The sequence below is a fragment of the Ovis canadensis genome, chromosome 11, assembly GCF_042477335.2.
Source record: "Ovis canadensis isolate MfBH-ARS-UI-01 breed Bighorn chromosome 11, ARS-UI_OviCan_v2, whole genome shotgun sequence".
NCBI classification, from domain to species: domain Eukaryota; kingdom Metazoa; phylum Chordata; class Mammalia; order Artiodactyla; family Bovidae; genus Ovis; species Ovis canadensis.
In genome coordinates, this window is record NC_091255.1 from 27394869 (window position 1) to 27421662 (window position 26794).

Here is a 26794-nt window from a genome sequence, read left to right on the forward strand (position 1 = left end):
GAACCCCTGCTCTCTGCAACTAGAGAAGAGGCCAGGAGCAGTGAAGACTCAACACAGCAAATCCATTTAAAAAATTATTTTAAAAAAAAAGGAAGAAAGAAATTATATGGAGAAGAGTTGAAAATCAGTCAGAAATTCTTCAGCCTAAAAGAAACGATGATCCATATGTTAGCAAGTAATGTTATCAATCATAAAATCTTGTTTTCAGATCCATTCCATCAGGGCAAGACTGACTCAGCCAGCAGCTCAAGTATAGACAGCTTATGTTCTGTCCACAGGACTCTCTGAGGAGAAAGATGCAAATTCCAGCCAATGCTGGCACCCTCCACAAGAAGGGAGAAAGAAACAGTTGACTTAAAAAAACTGTCTCAGGGACTTCCCCAGTATTAATTTGTGGTTAAGACTTCTAACGTAGGGGCATAGGTTTGACCCCTGGTGGGGGAACTAAGATCCCATATGTTTCGTGGTGCAACCAAAAAAAAAGTTTTCCCGAAATCAGGCAACTGGAGACAAGAGTACAGAAGCATTTCCCAAACGAAGAAGAGAGGGGAGGACAAGAGAAACCCTTGCCTTTCATGCAGTCAGTGAAAGACAATTTTCTTCCTCCTTATAATCTCTAGTAAACGGTCACAGGCAGGGACATTTAGAAAAATGAAAATGCAAAGTTCCATCAGGAAGATAGAAATGAATGATATGAGGAAAATCTGCATCATGGCATGGAATATTCCATTTCATACTGATTTCTCCTACAGGTCCAGGACTGAGTGAACGGACAGTGTGAGTGCCTTGAGTCTGGGGTTATGGAGAGGAGGGGGATGGAGGTGGGTCAACTTGAAACTGTTTACCTCTCAGATTGGGACTTGAACCCATATGACTGGGACTTGAACCCAGTCAAAACCCACGGTACCTGGTTTCAAGACCTCATGAAGTTCAGGTTCTTGTCTTATCACAGAAAGAATCCAGTGAGAGACAAAGTGATAGGTAAGAAGAGGATTTATTCAGATTCAGAGAGAAGCCCATTCCACAGACAGGGTGAGCCATCCCAGAAGGTGGGTGTGGCCTTGAAATGTGGCTTGGTCAGCTTTTATGGGCTGGGTAATTTCATGGGCTAATGAGTGGGAGGATTATTCCAAGTATTCTGGGGAAGGGCTGGAGATTTCTAGGAGTTGGGCCACTTTTTGGTCTTTTGATGGAGCCTTGGAACTGTCATGGCGCCTCTGGGTGTGTCATGTAGCTTGCTGAGAGAAGATCAAGGGCTAGAAGTCCATTCCTCTGCCCTCTTAGACCCATTTGATTCTAATTGGTTTATGCTGTGTCCTGGGGCTATGACATTCTCTCAAAAGTTGTGCTCTGCCCCTTGCCCTCCTGTTACAAGCTCAGCAACAAGCTCTGAGAATCCTACAGAACACTGGGACCTTGCTTATCTTTTTGGATATATTAATAATATGATAATTTCCCATAAACTGCTGGGAGGATTCTCGCTCAGAAATAGATGGAGAAACATCTAGGCTGGCTACACCATTTCCCACACTTTGAGTCATTCTGAGTATAGATGTAAACTAAGATCACATCATACATCTTTGAATACCTGATACTAACATTCTGCTTATACCACACACACTGTCATACACCCCCCCCCCAAAAAAAAAGTAAAATCAGGAAGAATAGTGAAAAATTAAGACAGCAGGGTAAAGTGTAGCATTTCTAGACATTCCATCTTCAGCAAGACTACCACAGCCAAAAAGGGTTGCCTCCAGACTTTTCCTCTGGGCTCTATTATTTTTTCCTGTATGTTCTACAATTATCGAGGTATCTTTTATTGTTTATTAGTGCCCAAGTTTATGCGTATAAATTATGCTTCTCCAGCTAAAATTTGAGTAAATTCCGTACTCTTCAAATCCAGGATCCCAGACTTCCACAATCTCAAGATTTGAAATTCCTGTCCTCACACCCAAGCACTGAAAAATTTTGGATGAAGTCTTAAGGCTTAGCCTGAGGGAGTTGTAGCAACAATAATACAAAGGTCCCCAAAGCAAAACAAACAGGCACACAAACAGATCTCCTATTGCATGAACAATGAGGCTGTTCTTAACTTTTTTGTTTGTTTGGTTTTGGTCAAAGGAGTCAAAAGACTTTGGCAATTTTTTTTCATCTTTGAGATTTAACCATGCTAGGGAACAATAAAAAAATACTAGGAAACAATGAAATATTTGGTGTTTTGGATGTTGGTTTGTTGTTTCGATTTTCTGATCGTGATAGGCATCAAACTTCTGTTGTACAATTATTAGTGTTGTTTATTTTTTAAGTCATGTTTGTTGTTTTAAGTTAATATTGTTTCCCTTAGTTATAGGAAGGGGACACTTACTTTCTACTCCCATCAAGGTATACATTCAGAAATAAGATCCTGCAAGAAACCTTCCTAACTTAAAGCTAATTTAGATGTTTGTAACTTCAGAGACCTATGTAGCTGCTAAGCTTAACAGCAACCCACCTGAAATGATAGCTTTTGGTGAGTATGGATTTTCCCAAAATGCCACAATTTTGAATTGGACACATTTATGATATCAAGGGAAATATACCTACAATATCCATATGAGTAATGAAAGACTAATTACAGAAGCAGCCCACTGTTCTGCACTATCAAGTATTACATGTTCTGAAAGAGGAAAGGAAAAAAAAAAACTCACCTCCAAATGAAGTTAAAACTACCTACAATTATGTGGAGAAAAGTTTTTTTAATCTACATAGGAAAATACTATTTTATCATAAGAAGGAAAAAAGGCAAGATGCAAATTTTATATCATAGTCTAGTCCAAAATTCTAATTCTTTACATAGAAAATGGTTACTCTCCTTGAACAAAAGAATGTAATAATTTTGCTTCCCCTCTTAATGCTTATGTATTTCCCTGCAGTACAAGAAAATGGTATAGAAAAACACATCCTTGAGAGAGATAACTACATGAAAATGCCAGACTGTTCAATACAACATTTTGCTGAGATGTAAGAAAATGGAATAAGAGAGTATGTAAACTTTTAAAAGATTATATTTCAAGGTAGTAAATGTTGGTTCAAAAATTTCAAAAGAAATGATATCCACATAAAAAATTATGACTAAATCAGCCTTAGTAGATAACCACTCAGCAGCAATGTTTTCTAAGTAACTCAAGAATGAGATTCATTCTTTTTAGTGTTGGATCAGCTTTGTTTTGGAAGTCAATGCTTTCTAGAACTATTCTTTATGATTTTGAATATACACATTCTTATGTTGTTTTTTATAGTTCTTTCAGTTCAGTTCAGTCGCTCAGTCCTGTCTGACTCTCTGCGACCCCATGAATCGCAGCACGCCAGGCCTCCCTGTCCATCACCAACTCCCGGAGTTCACTCAGACTGGTTCACTCCAGTGATGCCATCCAGCCATCTCATCCTCTGTCGTCCCCTTCTCCTCCTGACCCCAGCCCCTCCCAGCATCAGAATCTTTTCCAATGAGTCAACTCTTCGCATGAGGTGGCCAAAGTACTGGAGTTTCAGCTTTAGCATCATTCCTTCCAAAGAAATCCCAGGGCTGATCTCCTTCAGAATGGACTGGTTGGACCTCCTTGCAGTCCAAGGGACTCTCACCCCAATTCCTTATTTTCTAAGAGATTCTGATCTTTAAATTTTGCAGTCAGTTGGGATTACTATGTAAAAAAATAGTATGTAACATTTATGTTATACTTAGTATCTGACACTTTGTTGCAGACCCTGTTCTAAACGTTTTTTGTTAATTCAATTATTCAATTCATAATTTAATGAATTCAATTCTCTAAACTGTGAAGTTGGTAATATTATTTCCATTTTATAGATGAGAAGATTGAGGCATGGGAAGATTAACTAATTTGCCCAAGGACACATAGCTAGGAAATCTTTAAAAGACTAGGAGAAAATGCATCAAGGTATTGATGGCGATTTCTTAGGGTGTGGGGTTATAAAGCGTGGTTAACAGAGATGACACAAACAGCTCTTGAATCTAGACACTGGCAGCTGTTTAAAAACAGAGAAGACAGACTCCAGAACAGTTTAAGAGAAAACACTGGCAGGGCTTGTGGACAGACTAATGCCACACGGAGAAAGACCGGAGTCTAAAAACACTCCAGCTTCTGGCTTAGGTGACTGGTTGGACGTGTTCACTAGGGTAGGGAATACAAAAGATGAAGCAATTTTGGGAAAGAAGACTCTCTAGGTTCAGAGTCCACAGAAGAGCCCATTAAAGTGCAAATATGTCTTCCGAAAACCGGAATCAACTTGGCTCACTGACGCTTGCATCATCCCTGCTGTGGGAATGGTTAGCTGCCTCCCAGAGGCCTAGGCCTCGGGTGAAGGAGGTAGAGGTAGGTAGATTCGGTGCGGTCTGCCTTGGCCAGTGGCCACGACACTGCTGACTGCCAGCCTCGCTGCAGCCCCGAGGAAGGCCCGGCCGCAGGGAGCAGGCAGGCAGGACAAAGGCCGCCCAGGAGGTCTCCCGCTGGGGCGGGACGCCATCCCGCCCGCCCGTGTCTCGTTCCTCAAGTCGGGTCACCTCGGCCCTTCCAAAAACCGGCTGGCTCACGTCAGAACGCTGGGGCCGGACGAACGGTGCATCGCGATGTTCCTTGTCTTCTCATTGTTTTTACCGGTGAAACCTCCAGTTCCCCAGCGCAAGAAGGCCGGGGAGGTGGCCAAACCGAGTGGAAACCTGAAATGTCTTTTTTGTTCCTTACAGTACAGTCAGTTTAAATTTCATGCAATCTTTAAGCTGTGAACTAATATGTATTATACAATTCTCGGTTTGACTTTTCAAAGGTGCTTCAACTTATAAATATCCTGCTGGGACCCGAGCCAGGAAAGCCGCACAGTCCGCAGGTTCCAGCCTAGCTTTGGGGGCCTCGGCTGGCGCAGCGGGCCCTCCGCCTGCTCCGCCCCCGCGCTCTTCCGGCTACGGGTCGGGTCCCCGGGCCAACGCCCGCGCTCACCCGGAGGGACGGCGGGGCGCGGAGCCGAGGCCGTCACGTCTCGAACGTCGAGAGGCGGGGCATAGCGCTATGACGTCACGAACCCCGCCCCCGGCCTCCAGATATCCCCCGCGCCGCCCGCCATTTTGTCTCCAGTGTCTCGTTTGCTCTCGGAAGCGTGCAGGGAAGTGTCTTCCTTCGTAGGCGGGAGGACGGGACCAGCATCTATTGTCTGGGTTTAACTCCGTAGTTCGGTCAGAGGCCTCCCAGAGCTTTCCCGGGGCAGTCGGCAGAAGCCTCTGCGACCGTCCCGCCCCTCCCCTCTGTCCCCGGGACCGGGAGGGACCCAGCCCGCGTCACGCCCCTCGGCGCTCGCCTTAACTCTCTGTCGTTGCGTCCGCATCGCGCCCCCGGAATCAGACGGTATCCCATAGATGGCCAGCTTTCCCCCGAGGGTCAACGAGAAAGAGATCGGTGAGGAATGGGACGGTGGGTGAGGGGTGCTGGCGAGCGCGCGGGGGCGACGGAGAGGCAGGGACTCCCCGGAGGAGGGTGAGTCTGAGGAAGAACAGTGAGTCGGGCTCGAGCCCTGGAGCGAAGAGGAAGGAAGCTACCCTGCGGGTGGGTGTCGCCGAGGGTAAATGGGATCAGAATTGAAGCGGCGCCTACTGTGCGCTTGGCAGGGAGGGAGGCGGCGCGCAGAGGAGGCAGACAGGACCGGAGAGCCGAGTGGCGAGAGCTGCAGGGATCGTGTGGCCGGGGCGGACATGTCCCCCCCACCCTAGTTTTTTTCGCCGGCGGTCTGAGCAGGGCCGTTCTCCTGGATCTCTCTTGGTTAAGGGCCTGGGGCGTCGAGTGGGCAGGGGAGGGCTGGGCAAAAGATCCGGCTCTTAAAAAGTTTCCGATGAAGAGAAGTATACTTGTCTGTTCCGAGCTATTATTAAAGGGCGGGTCATCGTGTATACGAACAACTATAAAGAGGAATGCAGCTATCAGCCTGGAAAAAATGTTTTTAAAAATGGTATGGTGTTCAGAAGGGCAGCAAGCTCAGGGGAGGAGACTCAGTTATCTTTCATATAGGGAGGAGCAGGGTGATTGGGTGGAGTGACCGGAGAAAAGCTGACTTAGAGAAGAGCGAACTCTTGAAAAGGCTGTCTGGAAACTGGCTTAGTGGCCAAGCTGAAGACAGGCCGGTAGATGTTGAAGGTCCCCGACCTACCCCAATGACTCACTTGAAAGCACCTTACATTATCTAAATCCTCTCTTAAGGTAAAATACCTTAAAGTGGAATCACTTTAAGGGGAATTGAGGTTTGACTGTTTAGTAAACATTGAACTTATCGTATTATATACGTTATTTAAATATCTGCAGTTTGCGGAATTCCCTGGCGGTCCAGTGGCTAGGACAGGGCGCTTTCACTGCGAGCCCTGGGTTGGATTCCCTGGTCGGAAACTAAAGATCCCACAAGATCCCGCAGGGCAGCCAATATATATATGTATACGTCTGTATACATGTAATAATCATAATACATTTATCTACGGATATGCAGTTTTTACTTTAAAAAATGAAATAGATTTAGCATCTCCCCACCACTGTGTGTTAAATGAAAATTGGAGGTAGCTACTAAGCAGAGAGCATTTGCATTTCCTTGTTGTTCAACTAAATTGGTGAACATTTTTGAATATTTGGAGGAGGTTTTCTAGAGAAAGGAAGAAGCTAAAGTAGCCAAAAGGCCCTCTATCCTGTGTGTGGGTGAAGTTTTATATCTAGAGGCAGCTATCTTAGAATTCCGGTCTTTTGTTCTCTTAGGGATAAGGGTGACTGGCAGGTTAGGAGGGACTTTACCCCTGGTTTTAATAACTATTTTAAACATACAGAGAAGACAAAATTCATGTCTAGTTGTTAAAACTGGAATATAGAAGTCAAAAGTTCTTATTCTCAGTCCAGTGGGGTTTGTTTCTTTCCTACTTACAGTGACTCTGAGGAGTGATTTGCCTTTCTTATATCTGTATTTTACTTCATCTTGAATCATTTTGAAAACTTTCCAATCCTCTCTTCTATGGATTGGACAGTGCTTCTTAGCATACCAGCATGAGGTGGAACCACCCACTAAGTAGCTTTTTAAATTATTTTTTGCGTGTTTAAGTCTCAGTGTTACTTCCTGGTTATAGTGTAAAGTTACTAACTAGATGCCAAATATCTAAAAGAACTTTTGCCTTTTGTAAACTTTCTAAGTCTGGGTTTTTGTTTCTTTGTTTCTTTTTAAAACAAGTACTGAAAGAGGAGGCAAGATTCCATGATTGATGAAAGAAGTCTATATGACAGGCAGTTACTGCCTAGAGCTACAGCGCTCTTTCACAAGGCTGTGCCACAGATCCTCCCTTTATGGTTATGAAATTGCAGGGAAGAATGTGGAGGAGCTGAATCTGGTTTGCTTGGTTGAGCAGTGACTCAGATGATGTGTATAGTGTTGTATCTTATGGCCAGCTTCCCTGGCAGGCAGCCTTTCCCTTATACAAAGCTGTTACATCATACTGTCTTAGGATACTAACATTCAGCAGTTGCAGGTCATATATAAAAGTTCAAGAGATTTTTTTCTTCGTTATAAAGTTTGTGCTAGTGTATAATGTACCAGTAAGTATTTAAATTATTTAGTTAAATGCAGTGATCATTTTATATATCTTGTTAATAAGCAAAGAAGCACAGTAATTATTAGCTAAATACTTGTAATGGTATAGTGTATTTATTTGGCAGTATTTGTTGAGGGTGGCCCTATAAGTACATTCATCTAGTTTAATCAGAGGCTTTCTCTTTTTAAGAAAATACTCGCATGTTTTTCAGTTGAATTTTAGAACTTGTGTCCCTTATTTGTGAACTTCAATTTTTTTTTTCCTCCTAAAATTTGTGGATTCTAAAAGATAGATGTGGTTAAAGAGAAGCCCCCCCCCCCACCTCCACTTTAGAAAAAAAATGGGCAGAGGTTGCAGATCACGGGGCCAGGCACAAAAATGATGATAAGAGTGTGGGCTTGAAGGCATGGAGGGGGGCATGAAACAGCAAGCCTTCTCTAAAATCGTTTGTGTGTGTGTTGTCTGACTGCTGCACAACTTTTGGGCTCTTAGTCCCTGACCAGGGATTGAACCCTGGCCCATGGCAGTGAAAGCCCAGAATCTTAACCACTAAGCTACCAGGGAATGCTGTCATTTGTATGCTTTAAAAAATTCTGCAGGCATCAAGAGTGTCACTGGTTTGTGAATTGTATATTAAAGTCATGTTCCTGCCAGTGAAATTGTTGCTGTTTTGATATAAGTGGGGCAAGGGCATTGGGGGGGGTGGGGCAGAAATCTGCTTTTGATTAAATCACACCTGCAATAATGTGTTAGTTGAAAAGGTTCCACTGTTTTAAGGGCCATTATTAAGTGGAATTTATCCAGAACAGTATGAAAGTGAAGGTAGAGAATGGACTTGAAACCATGCAATCTAAGGGATGACTGAAAACTCACCAGATTTTATCAATGGTGAAAAGATTTAGTTCCTGATGTCATGACTGTCTTCAATATATGAATGTCATGTGAGCGCAGGATCTCTTATTCTCTTTGATCAGACACAAGACTGAGTGGGTGGAGTGGCAAGAAGGAAGATTTTGAGTCATTAAAAGGAAATATTCTGATAATCTCAGCTATGCCAGAATAGGTGCATATTTATGAGTATCAGAGGAAAACAGATTTCAGTTTTGTCTTACTTTTTAAACCACATCCCATTTGTTTAATGTGGCAAAGAATTGGGCAAGGAAATAGTTAAGTCACTTAAGAATGGGAATTTATACATGTGCTTTCATATTTGCTCAATAAATATTTGCTGAGCCCCTGTCGCATGCCAGATGCTCCGCTCTCTGTTGGCAAAGCATACATTGAGACTATGAGTACATTTTGGGGGTTTGTGTAAGTGTATCTGCTTTTGCAGTAAGAGTATCAGTGGCTCTCATTTGAATTGCAATACATAGACTACGTTGTTGGAAAGTTTAAGCCCAAAACATAAAAAATAGATTACAGAGTTGACCACAAAGCGAACCACAAAATAGATAACAGGAAACTAAACTGAAGGTAACTTACAACTGAAAAGGGAGAGTAGCAGAATTTGAAATCAAGACGAGCCCAAGACAGCAGTGGCGACAGGCTTAAGAAGATCCTGTCCCAGAATCGAGGAAATAGCACCCACATTTGCATGTGCGCAAAAATAAAAATACATGAAATTGTTCCACTTTTTTGTCCTTAAAAACCAAAAGAATTACTTCCATTTGGGGATCAGTTTGGTGGCCCATTAGGAAGATACTGAGGACCACTATTTGAGAATCACAAATATAATGCATTTTATTTTTTGCTTGTTTGGCTGTGCCACTTGTCATGTGAGCTCTTAGTTCCCCAGCCAGGGGAACCTGCCCCCTGAGTGGAAGTGCAGAGTCCTAGCCACCATATCACCAGTGAAATCCCTATAATGCATTTTAAAGTACACGTTGGAGGATTTTTTGATTTTTGTGACCTGAAAAAGATAAGAATATTCTTGTCTGACTAGACCATTCATTTGATAGTGCTTCCATTGAGTAGTGATATAATACTATACTTTATAGTGGATTATGGGTTTTGAAAGCTGCTGTTTGCAGAAGATACTTTTCCTGTAGAGCAACTTTGGTTTCTTGAATTTTAAATGTTAGTAATTTGAAGAAAACAAGGCAGGGGCTTCCCTGGTGGTCCAGTGGCTAAAACTGTGCTCCCAATGCAGGGGGCCCCGGTTCAATCTGGGAACTAGATTCCACGTGTCTCAACAAATATGGGAGATCTCACATGCTACAACTAAGATCTGGCACAGCCAAAAAAAAAAAAGCATAAAGCTGTGTGAAAGTCAGGACTTCAGTAATTGCTAGCCCTGAGAAATGATTACTTATTTTTATTTGACCAGGTTTTTTTTTTTTTCCTTAATTGAAACTTTCTTTAAAAGTTCTTGATTTGGAAAATTTTAGGAAAATCACTTCGCCAGAACTTATAAAGATGTTTATGATCATCAAGGGATCTTCATGCAGCCTCTCTCTCTTCAAAGGGTAGAATGCAGAACTTGGTGCCTAAAAGAGGGGGGAAAGTCAGTGGAGTTGAGTGAATGCCAAAGTAATACGGATACAGTCTCAAATTCATTGTTGTTATACACAATGTCTTGTATTTTTTCTTTTAGTGAGATCACGTACTATAGGTGAACTTTTAGCTCCAGCAGCTCCTTTTGACAAGAAATGTGGTCGTGAAAATTGGACTGTTGCTTTTGCCCCAGATGGTTCGTACTTTGCCTGGTCACAAGGACATCGCACAGTGAAGCTTGTTCCGTGGTCCCAGTGCCTTAAGAACTTGTAAGACTCTTCTTTTTTGTATTTTGTATCTATCTGTAGGATTTACTTTTTTCTGTGTGGACTAATACAGTTATTTCGTTGTTTTATGTTATTCTTTTGAAGACTGTTTTACATATGTTTTGATCATAAGCTGAATGTATTTGTTAGAAAATCTGTGGAAAGAATTGTCTAGCCTTAATTATATATTACAGAATATTTTCTCAGATAGTTTGGTGTTTTTCTTTTCCATATAGTAAAAGGCAGATTAATTGTGCCTTGATAGTGTAGTTTCTAAAATGTGTGTGAGCCACCAGGGAAGTCCCTGGCGGCTCAGGTGGTAAAGAATCTGCCTGCAGTCAATCCCTGGGTTGGAAAGATCCCCTGGAGAAGGGCATGGCAACCCACCCCAGTACTCTTGCCTGGAGAATTCCATGGACAGAGGAGCCTGGCGGGCTACAGTCCGTGGGGTTGCAGAGTCAGACATGACTGGGCAGCTAGCACACGCACGTAGTGTCATTCCTAAACTGTGTGCCTGAATTTAAAGTCTTTCCCTTCTTCTTGCGTCTAGTTCACCTTCATGGTTTTATTCATTAATGTCTTTATTGCTGCTGATTATTATGGCATTTAGACAGTTTTCTGGTGTCAGCTTGACAATATGTTCTCAGAGTTTTCTGTTTTCTGCTTGTTTTATACTTTTGGGTTAATGAAAAGAGCCCTAATTAATATAGGATTCTACATCAATAAGGATATATTGAAACACATTTGAAATGACAAAATTACAAATTGCTTTTTATTGTTGAACTTTTTCTTAGACACTGAGGATTTTGGTCTGAATTTATTTGGTCATGCCCACATAGCTAATAGCAGATTTTCCCTTTCCCATCTATAAGGATTCTATTGTTACTCAGTATTACTATAATAATATGGAAGTTATTTTAGCAAACACTTATTAGTATCCACAGGAGTCCAGAATAAATAATAACTAGATGACAATCTGGCTTTTTTTTTTTTTTTACCAGTCTCTTGCATGGCACCAAGAATATCACCAATTCAAGTGGTTTAAGATTATCAAGACAAAACAGTGATGGTGGTCAGAAAAATAAGCCTCGTGAGCATATTATAGACTGTGGCGATATAGTCTGGAGTCTTGCTTTTGGATCATCAGTTCCAGAGAAACAGAGTCGCTGTGTAAATATAGAATGGCATCGATTCAGATTTGGGCAAGATCAGCTACTCCTTGCCACAGGGTTAAACAGTGGACATATCAAAATATGGGATGTATATACAGGTATGAAGTCATAGTCTTGAAAGCAAACTTGATTATTTTATGATGTGAGCATAGCTTGTAGACACTAGAAGAATACGATTTGAGGATTTTAACTTACGGAGAAGCAAGAATTGATCCTCTGAATCTGTCTTTATACATATATCTTTATTGACCTAAATAGCGCCTGCAGCTTATAGGTTTGTTTTTTTTTTTTTTGCATTAATTAATTAATTAATTTTTTTTTTTTGTATTTTTATTTTACTTTACTGTATTGGTTTTGCCATACATTGACGTGAATCCACCACGGGTTGTACATGCTATCCCAAACATGAACCCACCTCCCAGCTTATAGTTTTAATTTAGGAAAATAGAGTTCATATTTCTTGATCACTCTTCAGAGAATATTATAGTAGGAAGGGCATGCCTAAGGAACATTTAGTTAATTATCACTTGTAAACTAGTAATGTGCTTTATGACTCAAATTGCAAGATGTTTGCTTATATACTTTTTCAATATATAATAGCTTAGAGGCATTCAAGGTAAATCTGGTTTTCAGCAATCATTATCTAGCCTCTGGAAGGCTTTAGTGACATTTTATCTAAAGTTTAACCAGGTAGATTGAGAAGATAAATTCTTTGGGCAGTTAAAAGTAAATATGTCCTGGGAATTCACTGGCAGTCCAGTAGTTAGGGCTTGGCGGGTGCTTCCCTGCAAGGGGCATGGGTTTGATCCCTGGTCTGGGAACTAAGATCTCAATAAACACAAGACATGCCTGCAGTGCACCGCCACCGCCCCCCCCCCCCAAAAAAAAAGGAAATGTGCTCTTCACTACCTAAAATGTATAGCTTCAGACTGTTAGTCTGTACTCCAAAATTTAAAAGATTTTTTTAAAATGAGCTTTAAAACAGTATGTACATTAGACTACAGCAAGCGATATTAACATTGAGTGGGGATAATGAATCAGTAAATTTGATTGAATTCTGGGGAAAAGTTTAAAAGGTAAGCACATCACTTTTCGTAGAAAAACAAAACTCATATAGTAGATGAGTAAATACTTTTTTTCACTGAGATTATGTTTGAAAGTTTAGGCTGTTACTATACAAGGGTGTTTTTTTTTTAAAAAAATTATTTGGCTGCATGGTGTCTTAGTTGTAGCCTGCCACGTCTTGTTCCCTGACCGGGGATCAGACCCAGGCCCTCTGCATTTGGAGTGTGGAATCTTAGCCACTGGGCCACCAGGGAAGTCCCACAAAGATTTTAAATGATGGTCCAAGAGTTTGTTCACATTTCAGAAATTCCCTAAATTTTCTAATAAATTTAGGCTTCGGTATCTTTGAGATAATTCATTTTAAGACATTGTAAATAGTGAATCTAAAGATAATATTGAAAGCACACTAATAAATAAGTCATTTTACAAAGGAGGTCCCCATCTATTTCTCTCCTTTCTTTTTTTAATGATGAGAAACCTGATTTTTAAAAATAAGAAAGCTGGTAAAAATTATTAACATTGCCTCTTTCTGACCTTCCATTGCATTTAGGAAAACTCCTCCTTAACTTGGTAGATCATACTGAAATGGTCAGAGATTTAACTTTTGCTCCAGATGGGAGCTTGATCCTGGTGTCAGCTTCAAGAGACAAAACTCTGAGAGTGTGGGACCTGAAAGATGATGGTATGTCTGTCTTTCTAGGCTGTGGAAAAGAATTAGTTTCTGGGTATTATTACTGAGATGTATTACAAACACTTGAGGTTAACAGTGACATGATCATAGTTTCCTTTTCTCTGCCTAGTCCTTTGGCCCCTTTTCCCTGTGCAGATCAAACAAAACTGTAAATATGACCTGGAATAGGAGCCAGCAGTTACTCTAAGTAAACAATCTGATATTACTTGGAAACTAACTACACAGATCTGTATCAACTATTTGAGGACAAAATCTATATCAGTTTTAAGGTTTTATTCAAACTGGTTTTGTGTTGGTTCATTTCCTTTATATTGGGGAAGGTTATCAACTTCCTATTTGCTTAGTGAAAATTTAAGAAGATCTTGATGTAATGAAAGATACTCCTTAGTAATTAATAAAATGTAAATTCAAACATGATTTATACACCAGAATTTATAATATGTAAATACTAAACATAACTTGGATAGGTTAAGTAAGAAATTATAAAATAAGAGATTTACCCTCCAATATGGTAAAAGGGATGTCAGTGTCAAGTTTTAGCTTTTTTGGAAACATTGGTAATTGTGGTGCCTTTGGGGAATCTGCCTTGTTTGAGAGGACCTGAGATGAGCATTTCTTACCCCCTCTTAACCTCCAGTGAAAGAATTTTAAGTTTTAACTAGAACCTTACATTAAGATCCATTGGTGCTCCTCCAGCCTCAAGCGGGAAGTTGACAGGCTTGTTTAGACAAGTGTAGCTTAAATTGAGTGGAGTAGGAAACAAGTCCCTCAGATTTGGAGACTTGTTTCGGCTTATGGGTAGTAACCGTTACCTGAGAGAACAATACACTACTACCAAACCATGTGGCACCTCTTCTATCTACATTTATCGATTCTCTAATTGCTTAGCTGTTAAGGGATCCCAAAAGGTAAAAAAATAAAAAACTAAGAGAGTCAGCTGACCTTTTCTTAAAGGGCCAGATGGTGACTAACTAGGCTTGTAGACCATACTAAAGTTTGTGATTCTGCCATTTTTGAAATGCTAGTCATTTGAATTAGATTCCAGGGTTAACACAGATATTTTCTTTTTGTTCAGGAAACATGATGAAAGTATTGCGGGGCCATCAGAACTGGGTGTATAGCTGTGCATTCTCTCCTGACTCTTCTATGCTGTGTTCAGTGGGAGCCAGTAAAGCAGTATGTGTCAAAGTTCCTGTATATTTATTGTGAATTGGATTGTAATAATGTATGCAAAATCATTTTAAATCTGGTAACCTGTTAAGTCTGTGCTCGGTGTCTTAAATATCTTAAATGTGTTATTTCATGATGGGGGAGAATTTGCATGAGGGAAATTAAATAAATATAGTTATTGATTATATTATAAAGTGAGAAATTGGGTTGCTTTAGTTAGAGATGATATATGTAAAATATGGGGTATGGCAATTTAATTTTTTATAAGATCTAGGAAAGTATATATGTTGTAGAAGAGATCTAGTCCAAATGTTAAAACATTCCCTTGCTAATTATTTTCTTCTCTGTTGTTCTATTTTTTTTTTTTTTTTTTTTTGGTCCAGTTTGCTGTTTAAAAAGTTTTGAGTCCCAGCTGGTCCTGGACATTTAACTGAAAAAAGTAACTTAAAAATCTAATAAGAATAAAAATAACAGTCATGTATGTCCCAGAGTGAATTTCATCTAAATTTTATATGGTCTGTCTTACATAGCATACCTGTCGACAGATTAAGTATAAAGTGACTCTTAAGAGAGTTATCCTTATTGATGGACCCTCCCCTTTAGTCAGTTATCTACTAGCTGTGTTAGTAAAAAGAGATCTTATTAGCTTCAGGTATTTATGAAAATCGTTGACGTCCAAATAAATGTGATGATCACAATACACTTTGAATTAATGGGGGTGGGAATCTGGTTAAAATGGATTTTATTTAGCCAAGAAGTGTGTTAAAATGATAGTTGCAAATGTTGACAGTTTAGGGAAAAAATACTCAGTTCTTTAAAAATCATAAGAAGAGCAAAGCTAGATGTTGACATTGCTATTTTAGGCTGTGTGTTTTCCATATGCTTCTTGCTTTCCCTGTCACAGGTGGTGGCAGCAATATTGGTGTGATTGAGGTTATGCTGGCACCACTCGCACACAGGCGCACAATGGTGTTAGCTGGGCAGAAAGAGTGGCATCTCTGGCTACCGGGCTGGGGGCGACCTTTACCATAGGATGAAGTAACCTTGCATTCGGCTGCAAGGTGTACTGTACGTACACAGGTGCTGGTCGATGTCCACTTTCTGCTTTTCTTTCTTTCTTTTTTTCTTTTTAAAAATAATTAAAAATAATTCCCCCCGCAGTGAAACCAACTGACTCCTCCGATGTAATTGATCTTCCAGTCTGGTGGAATTGGGAGTCTTAACATGTGAAACCAATTTAGTGTAATGTAATTGGCTTTCAAATGGTTTCTCTGTGCTATTTTTTGGAATTCATTGTGATACTAGAGATACCTTAAGTCTTTGATCCAACTGAAAGTTTGTATGTATTTTCTTTGGAAGTAATATATTGTGTCTGTGCAGAAAAAAAGTAGCAAAAAGGATTGCTTTACTCCAAGAGGAGGAGAGTTTATCTTATTAGGATTGTTACAAACCTCTAAGCTGATGTTTAATATAACAGACTGAAGTAAACATTAGAATCCTGTTCAGAGCTATTCTGCACAGTCTAACTACACTGATCTTTAGAATCTAAAACTATGTGTGAACTAGTACTAAAGTAACTTAAATGTTTTACACTTAAAGTGACTAATGATTGTGGTCGGTTTGGGAAAAATAAGATTGGCAAATCTTGATTCACAGAAATGTTAATTGTATTACTTTTGTAAATTAGCATTTTCATTTTGTAATGTGGTTTGACATCCTTGTTGTTTGCCAAGAAATTTCATTTGGCTGTGAAAAATTCTCTTTGCTTGCAGTATCTGTTTCTCTTCCTAGGCTCACGTTGGTGGCCCAAGCCTATTGTAAACAAGTGATTATCTCAAAGGGAGATGCCAATGGAGTAACACTTTGTTAACCTTATATTTTCTGTCTGTATATTTTTAAAAAATTTGGTAGTTTCTGGAAATAAAAAAAGGGGGTTTGTAGTACTTAACCCTATTTATTTTTGTATATTTTAGTTAATTAGTTTTTGGAATAAACGGATTTCAGTATAATTTTGTGGTTAAGTTGCATTGCCTTTTTTGTGTTTAGGCTTATTTTTAAATTAACATTTAACAGAAACATTTGAAATAGAATTTGCATGTCTATCTTAATTAACTTAAAAACTGATTTTAATCTGACTATGACACTGAGCATATTTTAATTATTCATAATTTATAATGTTTAATTTAATATAATTTTAATTAAATTTAGCTGTTTTAGTTTAAGATGTGCGATTTTGTCCTCTGCATGTCTGAGTGAAGCTATAACATGTGCCTTTTCTTGCAGGTTTTCCTTTGGAATATGGATAAATACACCATGATACGAAAACTAGAAGGGCATCACCACGATGTTGTAGCTTGTGACTTTTCTCCTGATGGAGCATTGCTGGCTACGGCATCTTACGATACTCGAGTGTATATCTGGGATCCACACACTGGAGCCATTCTGATGGAATTTGGGTGGGGACAGCTTGTATTATTTCAGTCTAATTCTTCTCTACTGTCAGTGTAGTGTAAGAAGTCCCAGAGTTGATCAGAATCATTAACATGTGACATCTAAACTTAGAGTCTATAGTAATTTGAAATGTGGGTGTCATTTATGCCCTTTAATAATGCATTTAAATTCTACCAATAAACTTGACTGTCTTGATACAGATCTTGTTACTTAACAGGACATGACTCTGTAGAAGTGGTAATTATATTTAGAGTTTTGTGTTGGGGAACCGTAAACTTAGTCTTAAGAGTCTTAAACCCACTCTAAAAGGGAGATTAGTAATTAGGTTTAATTACTTTGTTTAAAGGTAGATGAACTCTTCTCAATTGTGTTCATGAAGGCCACTCTAAACTATTCAAAGACTGATGTACAAAGTAGTTTTGTTTCTTGAGGTGACTCTCACTTGCCCTAAAAACGTCTTTTACTTCAGGCACCTGTTTCCCCCACCCACTCCAATATTTGCTGGAGGAGCAAATGACCGATGGGTACGATCTGTATCGTTCAGTCATGATGGATTGCACGTTGCAAGCCTTGCTGATGATAAGTAAGTGTGAATTACAGCTTGACATTTTTATTACTGTCTTTTAAAGATTTCCTTTCATTCTTCTACTTAATAAAAAACATTCTTAAGGATGAAAAAAATCTTCCTACAGTTTGAGTTTTAATGACTTTTTATCTAGACAACACTTTGGGAGATGTTGGTGTGTCTTAAAGAATATTGGCCTGAGTAGTATTTGTGTAAACTGAAGATAATGAGTGCCTTTTCCTTTGTTCTTTATTAACTAGTTCAGGCAGACTAGGTACATTTTTAATTAGCTTTTTAGCTCAGCTGACAGGTTTCTATTTTTAAGTAATATCTTATAAAGGTTGAAACAAGGACATTGTCGAAATGAAATAAATGGTAAAAACAGTCATTAGTACCTACTGAAATTGGGGCTGTAAGGATGAAATGTCGCGTGTCTGAAATGTGCTGCTTTTGGTAAGAATCAGAAACTAGATGCAGCCATTCCATTTTCCCATACTTTTATCAGTGTGCCTGGATATGGCACTAAGCAGTTTGGGAACATCGATTTAGAAAGGGACTCATTACGATCTTTCTAGAATGTTAAGAAACATGGGGAGAGTTATTTGCCAATAATCATTGTTTTCCTTTTTGTTTGGGGTAGGTTCTGATTTAGCACAGAGTGATTTCTTTCTGAATTTTAAAAGTTGCTTTTACCTTAAATTTCCAACTAGATAATTATTGGACAATTTATTTCCTTTCTAGAATGGTGAGGTTCTGGAGAATTGATGAGGATTATCCTGTGCAGGTTGCACCTTTGAGCAATGGTCTTTGCTGTGCCTTTTCTACTGATGGCAGTGTTCTAGCTGCTGGGTAAGTGATTTTTCTCTTAAGAGGCAATTTAAGTTGGCTTTAGTCAAAGCAGCCTGTGTGTTACTCAGTAAATTCCATAAGGGCTCTTTATAATACTATTGCAGGTCTCCTTAATCAGGTTTTAATGTGCAACTTGTGGCTCCAGCTCGCAGCCTTGGTGGTAATTGTTTGAAGTGTAGGATGATGAAATACGTGGATTTGTGTGACTGAGCCTGTGATTTTTGTTTGTTTCTGTTCAGGACACATGATGGAAGTGTGTATTTTTGGGCAACTCCAAGGCAAGTCCCTAGCCTTCAACATTTATGTCGCATGTCAATCCGGAGAGTGATGCCCACCCAAGAAGTCCAGGAGCTGCCAGTTCCTTCCAAAGTTTTAGAGTTTCTCTCCTACCGTCTTTAGAGGACGCTGCCTTCCCTAGTATTAGGGACTGAACACACTTTACACAAACCTCAAGGTTTAGGAGATTTATTTAATTTGATAGATTCTTGTATTGCATTTTGATCAGTTGAGCTTTTAAAATATTATTTATAGACCTTAGAACTATTTCTGAACATATCAAATGTAAATTTTTTCTAAAATTTAACTGTGAAAACATACGTACATGTATATATTTGTATATAAGCTGCTATGTGTTGAATGGACCCTTTTGCTTTTCTCATTCTTAGTTTCAGCATGTATATATTGCTTCAGTAGAGCCGCAATATATATCTTTGCTGTAAGGTGGAAGTAACTTTTTATTCTGTAACACTGAGTTAGCTGGTAAATACTAACTTAAGAAAGCTGAATTGCACCATACAAAACGTATATTTGGTTGAGGGGTGGTCAGACAACTGACTTGCAAGTAAAACACAACTTCTGTTTAGGGAAGAATTTTGTTTTTGTTAGGAGTGGCATCGGAGAGGTAGAGTTTGAATGTGACATTATTAAATTAAAAATAGGATATAACCAGGAAAAAGGCATGTCTTTTTTTTTTCCCCTAACTGTTGCGGCGGGCCTTAATTTTGGAAAGCAGCTTGCTACTTTTACCCCTGTGGTATAAATAAAGTACTATAAATTTTAGTCAGTTTGAAAAATCCATCTACTGTATTATTGCTAAATATTTTGTTTGTCCTAAGGGACAGTTAAGACTGTGGTGGGGATTTGTTTTGTTTTTTTAATACACATATCCTATGTTTCTGCAGAGGATAATACTGGTGACTTGCCAAAGAGAAGCAATACAGTATATCTGCTTTTGCCTTCTGTTATTTATCTTACCTGCAGATACTAAGAATGTATGCATTATGTAAAATATATATTTTTGTTGAGTTTTCTAATTAAAGACTTAAAAAACTATCGCAGATGTTTCTTAAACATGTTGGAAGCACCAACCACAAGCAAATTTAACAAGAGTAATGAAGAAATGCACAACTATAGGGCACTCAGTTCAGTCGCTCAGTTGTGTCCACCTCTTTGTGACCCCAGGGACTGCAGCACGCCAGGCTTCCTTGTCCATCACCGACTCCCGGAGCCTACTCAAACTTGTCCATTGAGGCGGTGATGCCATCCAGCCATCTCACCCTCTGTCATCCCCTTGTCCTCCTGCCTTCAATCTTTCCCAGCATCAGGGTCTTTTCCAGTGAGTCAGCTCTTTGCATCAGGTGGCCAAAGTAATGGAGTTTCAGCTTCAGCCTCAGTCCTTCCAATGAACACTCAGGACTGATCTCTTTTAGGATGGACTGGCTGGATCTCCTTGCAGTCCAAGGGATTCAAGAGTCTTCTCCAACACCGCAGTTTGAAAACATCAGTTCTTCGGCTCTCAGCTTTCTTTATAGTCCAACTCTCACATCCATACATGACTACTGGAAAAACCATAGCTTTGACTAGATGGACCTTTGTTGGTAAAGTAATGTCTCTTGGTTTTTAATATGCTGTCTAGGTTGGTCATAGCTTTTCTTCCAAGGAGCAAGCGTCTTTTAATTTCATGGCTGCAGTCACCATCTGCAGTGATTTTGGAGCCCCCCAAAATAAAGTCTTTTCTCTTTGTTTCAATTGCTTCCCCATCTATTTGCCATGAAGTTGATGGGACCAGATGCCATGATCTTAGTTTTCTGGATGTTGAGTTTTAAGCCACCTTTTTCACTCTCTTTAATAGGGCACTACTTGAGAACTACTGCTTCATGAATGCAGCCAGTTTTATTTGGTTTGTTCTTGGAGAACCATTGTAGAAATGCTTGCTTTAATTACTGAGTGATAGAAAATTATGATCTTTTAGGGGAACTAATGGGCTTCCCTGGTGGCTCAGACAGTAAAGAATCTACCTGCAATGGTGTTGACCCATGTTTGATCCCTGGGTTGGGAAGATCCCCTGGAGAAGGGAATGGCTACCCACTCCAGTAACTTTGCCTGGAGAATTCCTTGGATAAAGGAGCCTGGCAGGCTATAGTCCATGGGGTTGCAAAGAGTCAGACATGACTGAGCAACTAACATACAGCGGTCCTAATAGGCTTATCTTTAAACCTCTTCTGATTTTTGTTTTCATTTTGCTTCATAAAACCTCTGCTTTATCAAGTAATAAGGTACCATTACCCTTCACACCACTAAATTATTTACTTTCCAATCAGCGTATCCAATTAAGTAAAAATAGCATTTTGGGACAATAAATTTTCAGAGAAAGCGAGAATTGCTTGCCATCTCATGAAAACCATAGTACATGGTGAAAACAAGATTGGGGAATGTAAGTAGAAACACATTTCCCATCTTTCAGGAAGAGGTAATAGCAGGATGGTAACGCTTTAGGCTGAGTGACTAAAGGAAGGTAGGGAAGACGTGACTGGGATACTCACAAGGGTCAGATTCTAGCTACATGATTTTGAAATGGTTACTGCTGCTTTCTTTCATGTCACTTGGAGAACTGGCAAGAGAGCCTTTATGTTCGGATTTCATTTCCTGTTTTAGGAGCCCATTAAGCGTGCATGTGGACAGGAAAATGCCTCTCACTCTCAGTAGGCAATCTATTTTCTCAGCTTCAAATGACTAAAACCTGTAACTTGATCTGAGGTTGGCAAATCTTAAGTTGATGATCCTTGAAATCACCTGCCTGCTTGCGATTGAGGTAAAGTTGGATTCAGCTGGTTTGTACTGCCTTCAGGCCAGCAAGACCAAACAAGGCCGAACTGCAAATACAGCATGCTTCTGGGTTGATGGGTGCAGAGGACTTGTCTGTCAGCCAGGCCACACAGGGAGACGGAAATACAAAGCATGAGAAGTAAAATATTGTCTCACAAGGCAGAAACCATAGAGACGGTCCAGTCTCCAGGTCAATTAAAATAAAGGTTTGTCAGCAATAAACATTTTGTCCAAGTAATTCTGACCTAAGAAAATGCATTTAACTATAGAATGCAGGAGACCCAGATTCGATTCCTGGGTCAGGAAGATCCCCTGGAGAAGGGAATGGCAACCCCCTCCAGTATTCTTGACTGGAAAATCCCATGGACAGAGAAACCTGGTGGGCTACAGTCCATGGGGTCACGAGTCGGACACGACTTAGCCACCACCATAGAATGTTTACATGATAAAACACGAGCAGTATGTACAGCAGAGTAATACAGGGGTTTGCTGTAGAGAAAGTATCAGTTACACTGGTTTTTGTTTTAAAATCCTTTTCCCTGAGAAGTGAGAGCTATTGGTAGTGAACAACAAAGTGCAGTCAAGAAAAATGGTGGTCATAACCATGGCTTACATTATGGTAACAAGTTTGGGAGGAGTGAAGGTCACTTTGCAGTCTCAATGTGCTCTTTCCCCTGTGAAACTTGCCTTTAGCCAAAAGCAAAATGAATAAGGTATAAAATGACCTACTTGTTTTACAGATGTTTGGGTAGCTTTGTGTGGTTGTGATATGGCATTCTTAAAGGTTTAACAGTCCAGAAAGAAAAAAAAAAAAGATTGAATCAGGTTAGGATTGGAGAAAGAGAAAGATTTAATTCAGTTTTTATGAACTCCAGTTATTTCGCCTTTTAGAAACTGCAACCTTGTGCTTTCTCTTTTAGAGAGAGGACAGAAATCTAGAAACTTTTTTCCACCAGTAATACTGCAGAGAAGTTGCTCTTCTGGTCTCAAAGTGAACCTAAACTTTGTTTAGCAAAATCTGTAATACAGTGATGGTGGTGATTTTTGTTGTTGTTTTAAATAAGGCTGAAGCACCAATGGCTATTTTTTAAAATTGTTGTCCAGAAACAAAGTGTGGACTAAAGAAGTCAAGTATGGGTCAGGAATAAGATTGAATGACTTGCAGTGAAGGGAGATGAAGTAGCAACTCCAGTGAATTCTGTGCGTAAGTTTCCCAACTGTTAAATAAAAATGCAATGTTCTCACAGAAAAAGATGAATATTAAAAGATACCTGAGAAAGGTACAACATAGAACCAGGAATGAGGCTAGTATAAAATAGAAACCATAAAGACATACTTTTGCACTAGGTGAGCACACAGGTACCCATTTCTTTGTAATCCTCAACCATCTCCCCACCTCTAAGACCCTTTAAAAGGATTTCACAGGAATTACATAGGTTTCAAGTTGTCTCTTCATGAATTTAGAAACAGGAACTGTGGGGTCAACTGTGTTGTAAGAGTCTGCAGCCCTCAATTCGAAAGTGTTCCACCACCCCCTATTTTATGACTCAAATGTGTTTCACTCAATTTCACGACATGTCCAAACCTTGTAGATATGTGAGTTTATGACCTAGATGGTCTCTCCTTGGTGGTCTCAGACAAGCTGCCCCAGCCCGAAGTGGTCTTGCCCCTTCCTTGAATTCGATCATCTTAATTTCCACACCATTTGCTTGGCCTTTCAAACATGCCCTATTGCTTGTTACTTCTCCTTAGAGGCTGGCGCCCCATTTAGAAGGCAAATGCGTCACACTTGGGAGGGCCTCTCAACTTTCTCCCACAAGGCTCGGCCCCTGGTAGGCATTTGGGTCACACTGGCAGATTGTTGGTGCCATGGAAAGGAGAGACCAACCCCTGATCAGCAGGCATGGAAGTACCCCTAGGCTGGGGAGTTGGGATGAGAGCCATAGCTCCAGTCCATCCAGCATGTGCTGGGTGGAGAAAGCAGTTCTCTCAGACTGGGACATGATGCTCAACACCTGTGAGGACCCAGAAGTCTAGGCTTGGCCACATCTGGCCTCCCATCAGGAGAACTTTCTTATGGTAGGTTGGCCCAGTTCCTCACCCCTCAGAAGGCCAGCTGCCCAGAGGACTTCACAGAAGTGCTGGCTGAGGCTGCATCTCAAGAAGGACTTGGGGGATTGCTAGCTTGACTGCTTAACAGCAGGTAACTTAAAAAGTGCTGTAAGAGTGCCTCCTCTCCATGAGTGGCGTTTTGCTAATATTTCATATCTGTAGTGTCAGGTATGTGGTAGGCAGCATTCAGCATGTGTTACTACCATTTGTTGAGCATTGGCCATGTGCTTGTTGCTATTCCTGGAGCTTCCCAATGACTGAAGTATTATTATCCTCACTTAACATCTGTGAAGTTTCAGAGAGACTAACTCAGCATAGGTCATGTAGCTAAGAAATGACATCAAGGATTTAAATTCCAGTTACTCTGTCTCCAGAGCCCTGTTTCTCTACAAAATGGGCACTAGACTTTAGGGAAGGTACTCAGTCAAACTTAGACTCCTTAGTCCCTGCCTGCGCTGCCAACCCCCTGGGGTTAGTCCCAACACACTCCTTTTTTCCCTGGATCATGGAGAAGAAAAAAAAAACTAGAAGGAAACACTCCAAATAAAATTTGGCAATTGAAACCCACGCAGACAAATGATTGTTGAGCCCTGTGCTTTAACCCACAACCTGGGGAAATTACACTGGACATTGGTTAGTTCTAACCCCACACTGTTCTTCTTAGAAATTTATCTCAAACAAATCATTTTTATTGCCCATGAGGACAATCCAACTCAGGCTGAAGCAGGAAGCAGCAAAGCAGTCATAAAAAGTGAGAAAGTCAGTTGACCTTAAAGCCACAGGCCCTAAAGATCAACACCAGGTCAGTTTACAAATTGCCACCTCCAGGGGAAACCTGAGCCCCTTGCACCAGCTGTATGGACAAGGTTAGATGTGCTTGCCTGGAACTGACTTAGAGGGAATACCAACCACCAGGACCACTGGGATGGCACTGGGCCACATGGACGAGTTATCTTGGTCAACTGATAACAGATGCCACCGAAGGAGCAGGGCCAGTTCACAACCAGGGAGGGCCTGAGTCGGGAATACAGGATCAGATCCTTCTTACCATTCATGGATTGAAAGCTATACTTTTATCCCTCAACATCTGACATCTCTGAAATTGGGATGCATTTTCAAAATCTATCTTTAAATTTTTTTAAGTGGTACACGCTGATGGTACAGTGGCATCTAGGATTTGACAAAATATAAGTCAGTGTTATTTACATGCAAGTTACAGGTGATAATGTCAGGAGTAGAGGAGACTGGAAACAGGTGGTAAACAAAGTGAGTCTCCATGAGGCAAGTGAAGGGGGATCCATTAGCCCTTCTTGAAAAACGGCTTGAAAATGAAATCCATCCAACAAAATTAAAATCACAAAATAGCTATAGACATTTACTATGATCCAGGCACTGTCCTAAGTGCTTAACCTATATAATCTAATCCTTGCAACAACCCAATGAAGAGGATATTCTTACCCCCATTTTATAAATGAAGAAACAGGCACAGATGGGGATAACTAACTGTCCAAAAAGCTACCTGATTGTAAATGGTGGTGTCAGGTTTCAAACCCTTGAAGGCTTTCTGACTCCAAGCCCCAGGGAAAAAAACACAACACTCAATGTGCAAATTGAGCATGAAGTTTAACTTCGAGCTTCCTGTCAGAGCAAAATAGGATCTGAAAGTAAGTAAATCCTCAATAAACATGAATCTACACATGTACTTTTAAAGTAATGTCTTCATACCATCATTGTTTTGAAAGATTCTCATGATTTCTTTAAGCCAAGCTGTATGGAAAAGTACAAAGATGACAAAACTGCATATTATTCCTTCTCTCAGAAATGACACAGAAGATCCCATGCCTGGTATCTCATTTTGTGATTGAGGGGAGGGAGGGCAAGGGTAGATATAGATGTGGAACATACATCTGGAATTTTTTTGTAGAAAGTGGGTCACTTTGACCTGTTTTCTAGACACTAATTACTGAAAGGCCACTGACACATCCTCAGTCAGACAAGGCCAAAACAGAATTTGATGATACACCTGTAAGATCATAAGCTTCAAAATCAAGAAATAACTCGGTTTAAAATCTTTGCTCTAACTTCTTCATAGTTGTGTGATCTTGGGCAAGTCTCCTGACCTTTCTGAACTTCCTCTTACTCACTTGTGAAATTACACATCATCCTAGTACCTAATGCCCAGGGTTATCAGGATTAATATGAAGGCAAGCTCCCAAAGCATATTGAGGCCTAGCCTAAGACAGGAAGCTGTCAGTATGCCTAGAAATCTGCAGTGGTAAAGAATCCACCTCCCAATGCAGGAGACGCAGGTTCAGTCCCTGGAGGAGGAAATGGCAACCTACTCCAGCATTCTTGCCTAAGAAATTCCATGGACAGGAGAGCCTAGTAGGGTTGCAGAGTCAAACACAACTGAGCATGCTCACAAGCTTTATGCTTAAAAGAGTCCATAGCAGGAAGGACCATCTGTGTTTTTGATTATCCCCTTCCCCAAGGCAAATCTGAGGCAAATTGGAGAATTTTTCATTTTTCAGTGTGTTGAGCCATTGTTTTTAGCATTTTTTTTCCCTTAAAGAAATGCCAAAGGCCTTAAAACAGCCACACCCTATGCAGGGCCTCATGTGAACAGTCAGATGATCAGGGTGGGCTGGGACAAGAGGCTGGGAAGCAGAACTTGGCTGCCTGCTCCCAAGACACAAGCCCAAGGAGGAGCCTCCTTCCACCGGAGGGGAAGGCAGAGAGTCTGGGGGTTGGCGGAGGGAGGGCAGTGGGGAGGCTGCAACCCCAGGCAGCAGAGGGTTTTGCTGGAACCAGCAATCAGGCTGTGGGTACAGACTGTCTGAGGATACTGTTTAGCTGCCCGTGGGTGTGAACTGGTCAGGGCACAGAGTTATCCTCTCTGGCCTGATTCCTGCCTCTGCCCAGGCAGTAGCGGTCCTACCCTGCCTTCCTCAGCATCCTGCACCTCCCTCGGTTCCTACACCTGTTACTCAGGCTCTCATTCATTATTTGCTTCCTTCCTTCACGCATTCATTTACTCACTCAGCGTATCTCGAGCACTTGCCATATTCCAGACCCTGATGGTACAGGGAATACCACGATGGTTCCTGACCTCTGAGAAGCCCAGTGTTGAAAGCAGATCTGCAAAACTAAACGGCAAAGAGGGGAAGAAACAGCCTCATAATTGCTGTAATTGGTCACAGGCTGGATCATTATTCATGGCCTTATTTGCTGAGTTTATCACTGGAAGTGTTAGGTACT

The 26794-nt window shown here is 40.5% G+C and overlaps 1 protein-coding gene across 2 annotated transcripts; it reads left to right on the plus strand.

Moving 5' to 3' along the window:
- The first annotated feature begins 4980 nt into the window (after positions 1-4980).
- WSB1 (WD repeat and SOCS box containing 1) lies at positions 4981-19392 on the plus strand. Of its 2 annotated transcripts, none has more exons than XM_069602918.1 (9): positions 4981-5441; positions 10191-10359; positions 11358-11626; positions 13144-13275; positions 14360-14460; positions 16738-16910; positions 17375-17488; positions 18212-18319; positions 18559-19392. In XM_069602918.1, the coding sequence occupies exons 1-9, from the start codon at positions 5402-5404 to the stop codon at positions 18716-18718; spliced, it is 1266 nt and encodes a 421-aa protein (XP_069459019.1). In that variant the 5' UTR covers positions 4981-5401; the 3' UTR covers positions 18719-19392. The 2 variants fall into 2 exon arrangements, with proteins under 2 accessions (XP_069459019.1, XP_069459020.1); XM_069602919.1 differs by lacking the exon at positions 4981-5441 and adding an exon at positions 5603-5914.
- The last annotated feature ends 7402 nt before the right edge of the window (positions 19393-26794 follow it).

Coding starts and splice junctions, on each gene's coding strand:
- WSB1 (XM_069602919.1), top strand. CDS start 5,872: ATGAAGAGAAGTATACTTGTCTGTTCCGAGCTATTATTAAAGG. Junction 11,627..13,143: donor AATATGGGATGTATATACAG/GTATGAAGTCAT, acceptor CATTGCATTTAG/GAAAACTCCTCCTTAACTTG. Junction 13,276..14,359: donor GTGGGACCTGAAAGATGATG/GTATGTCTGTCT, acceptor CTTTTTGTTCAG/GAAACATGATGAAAGTATTG.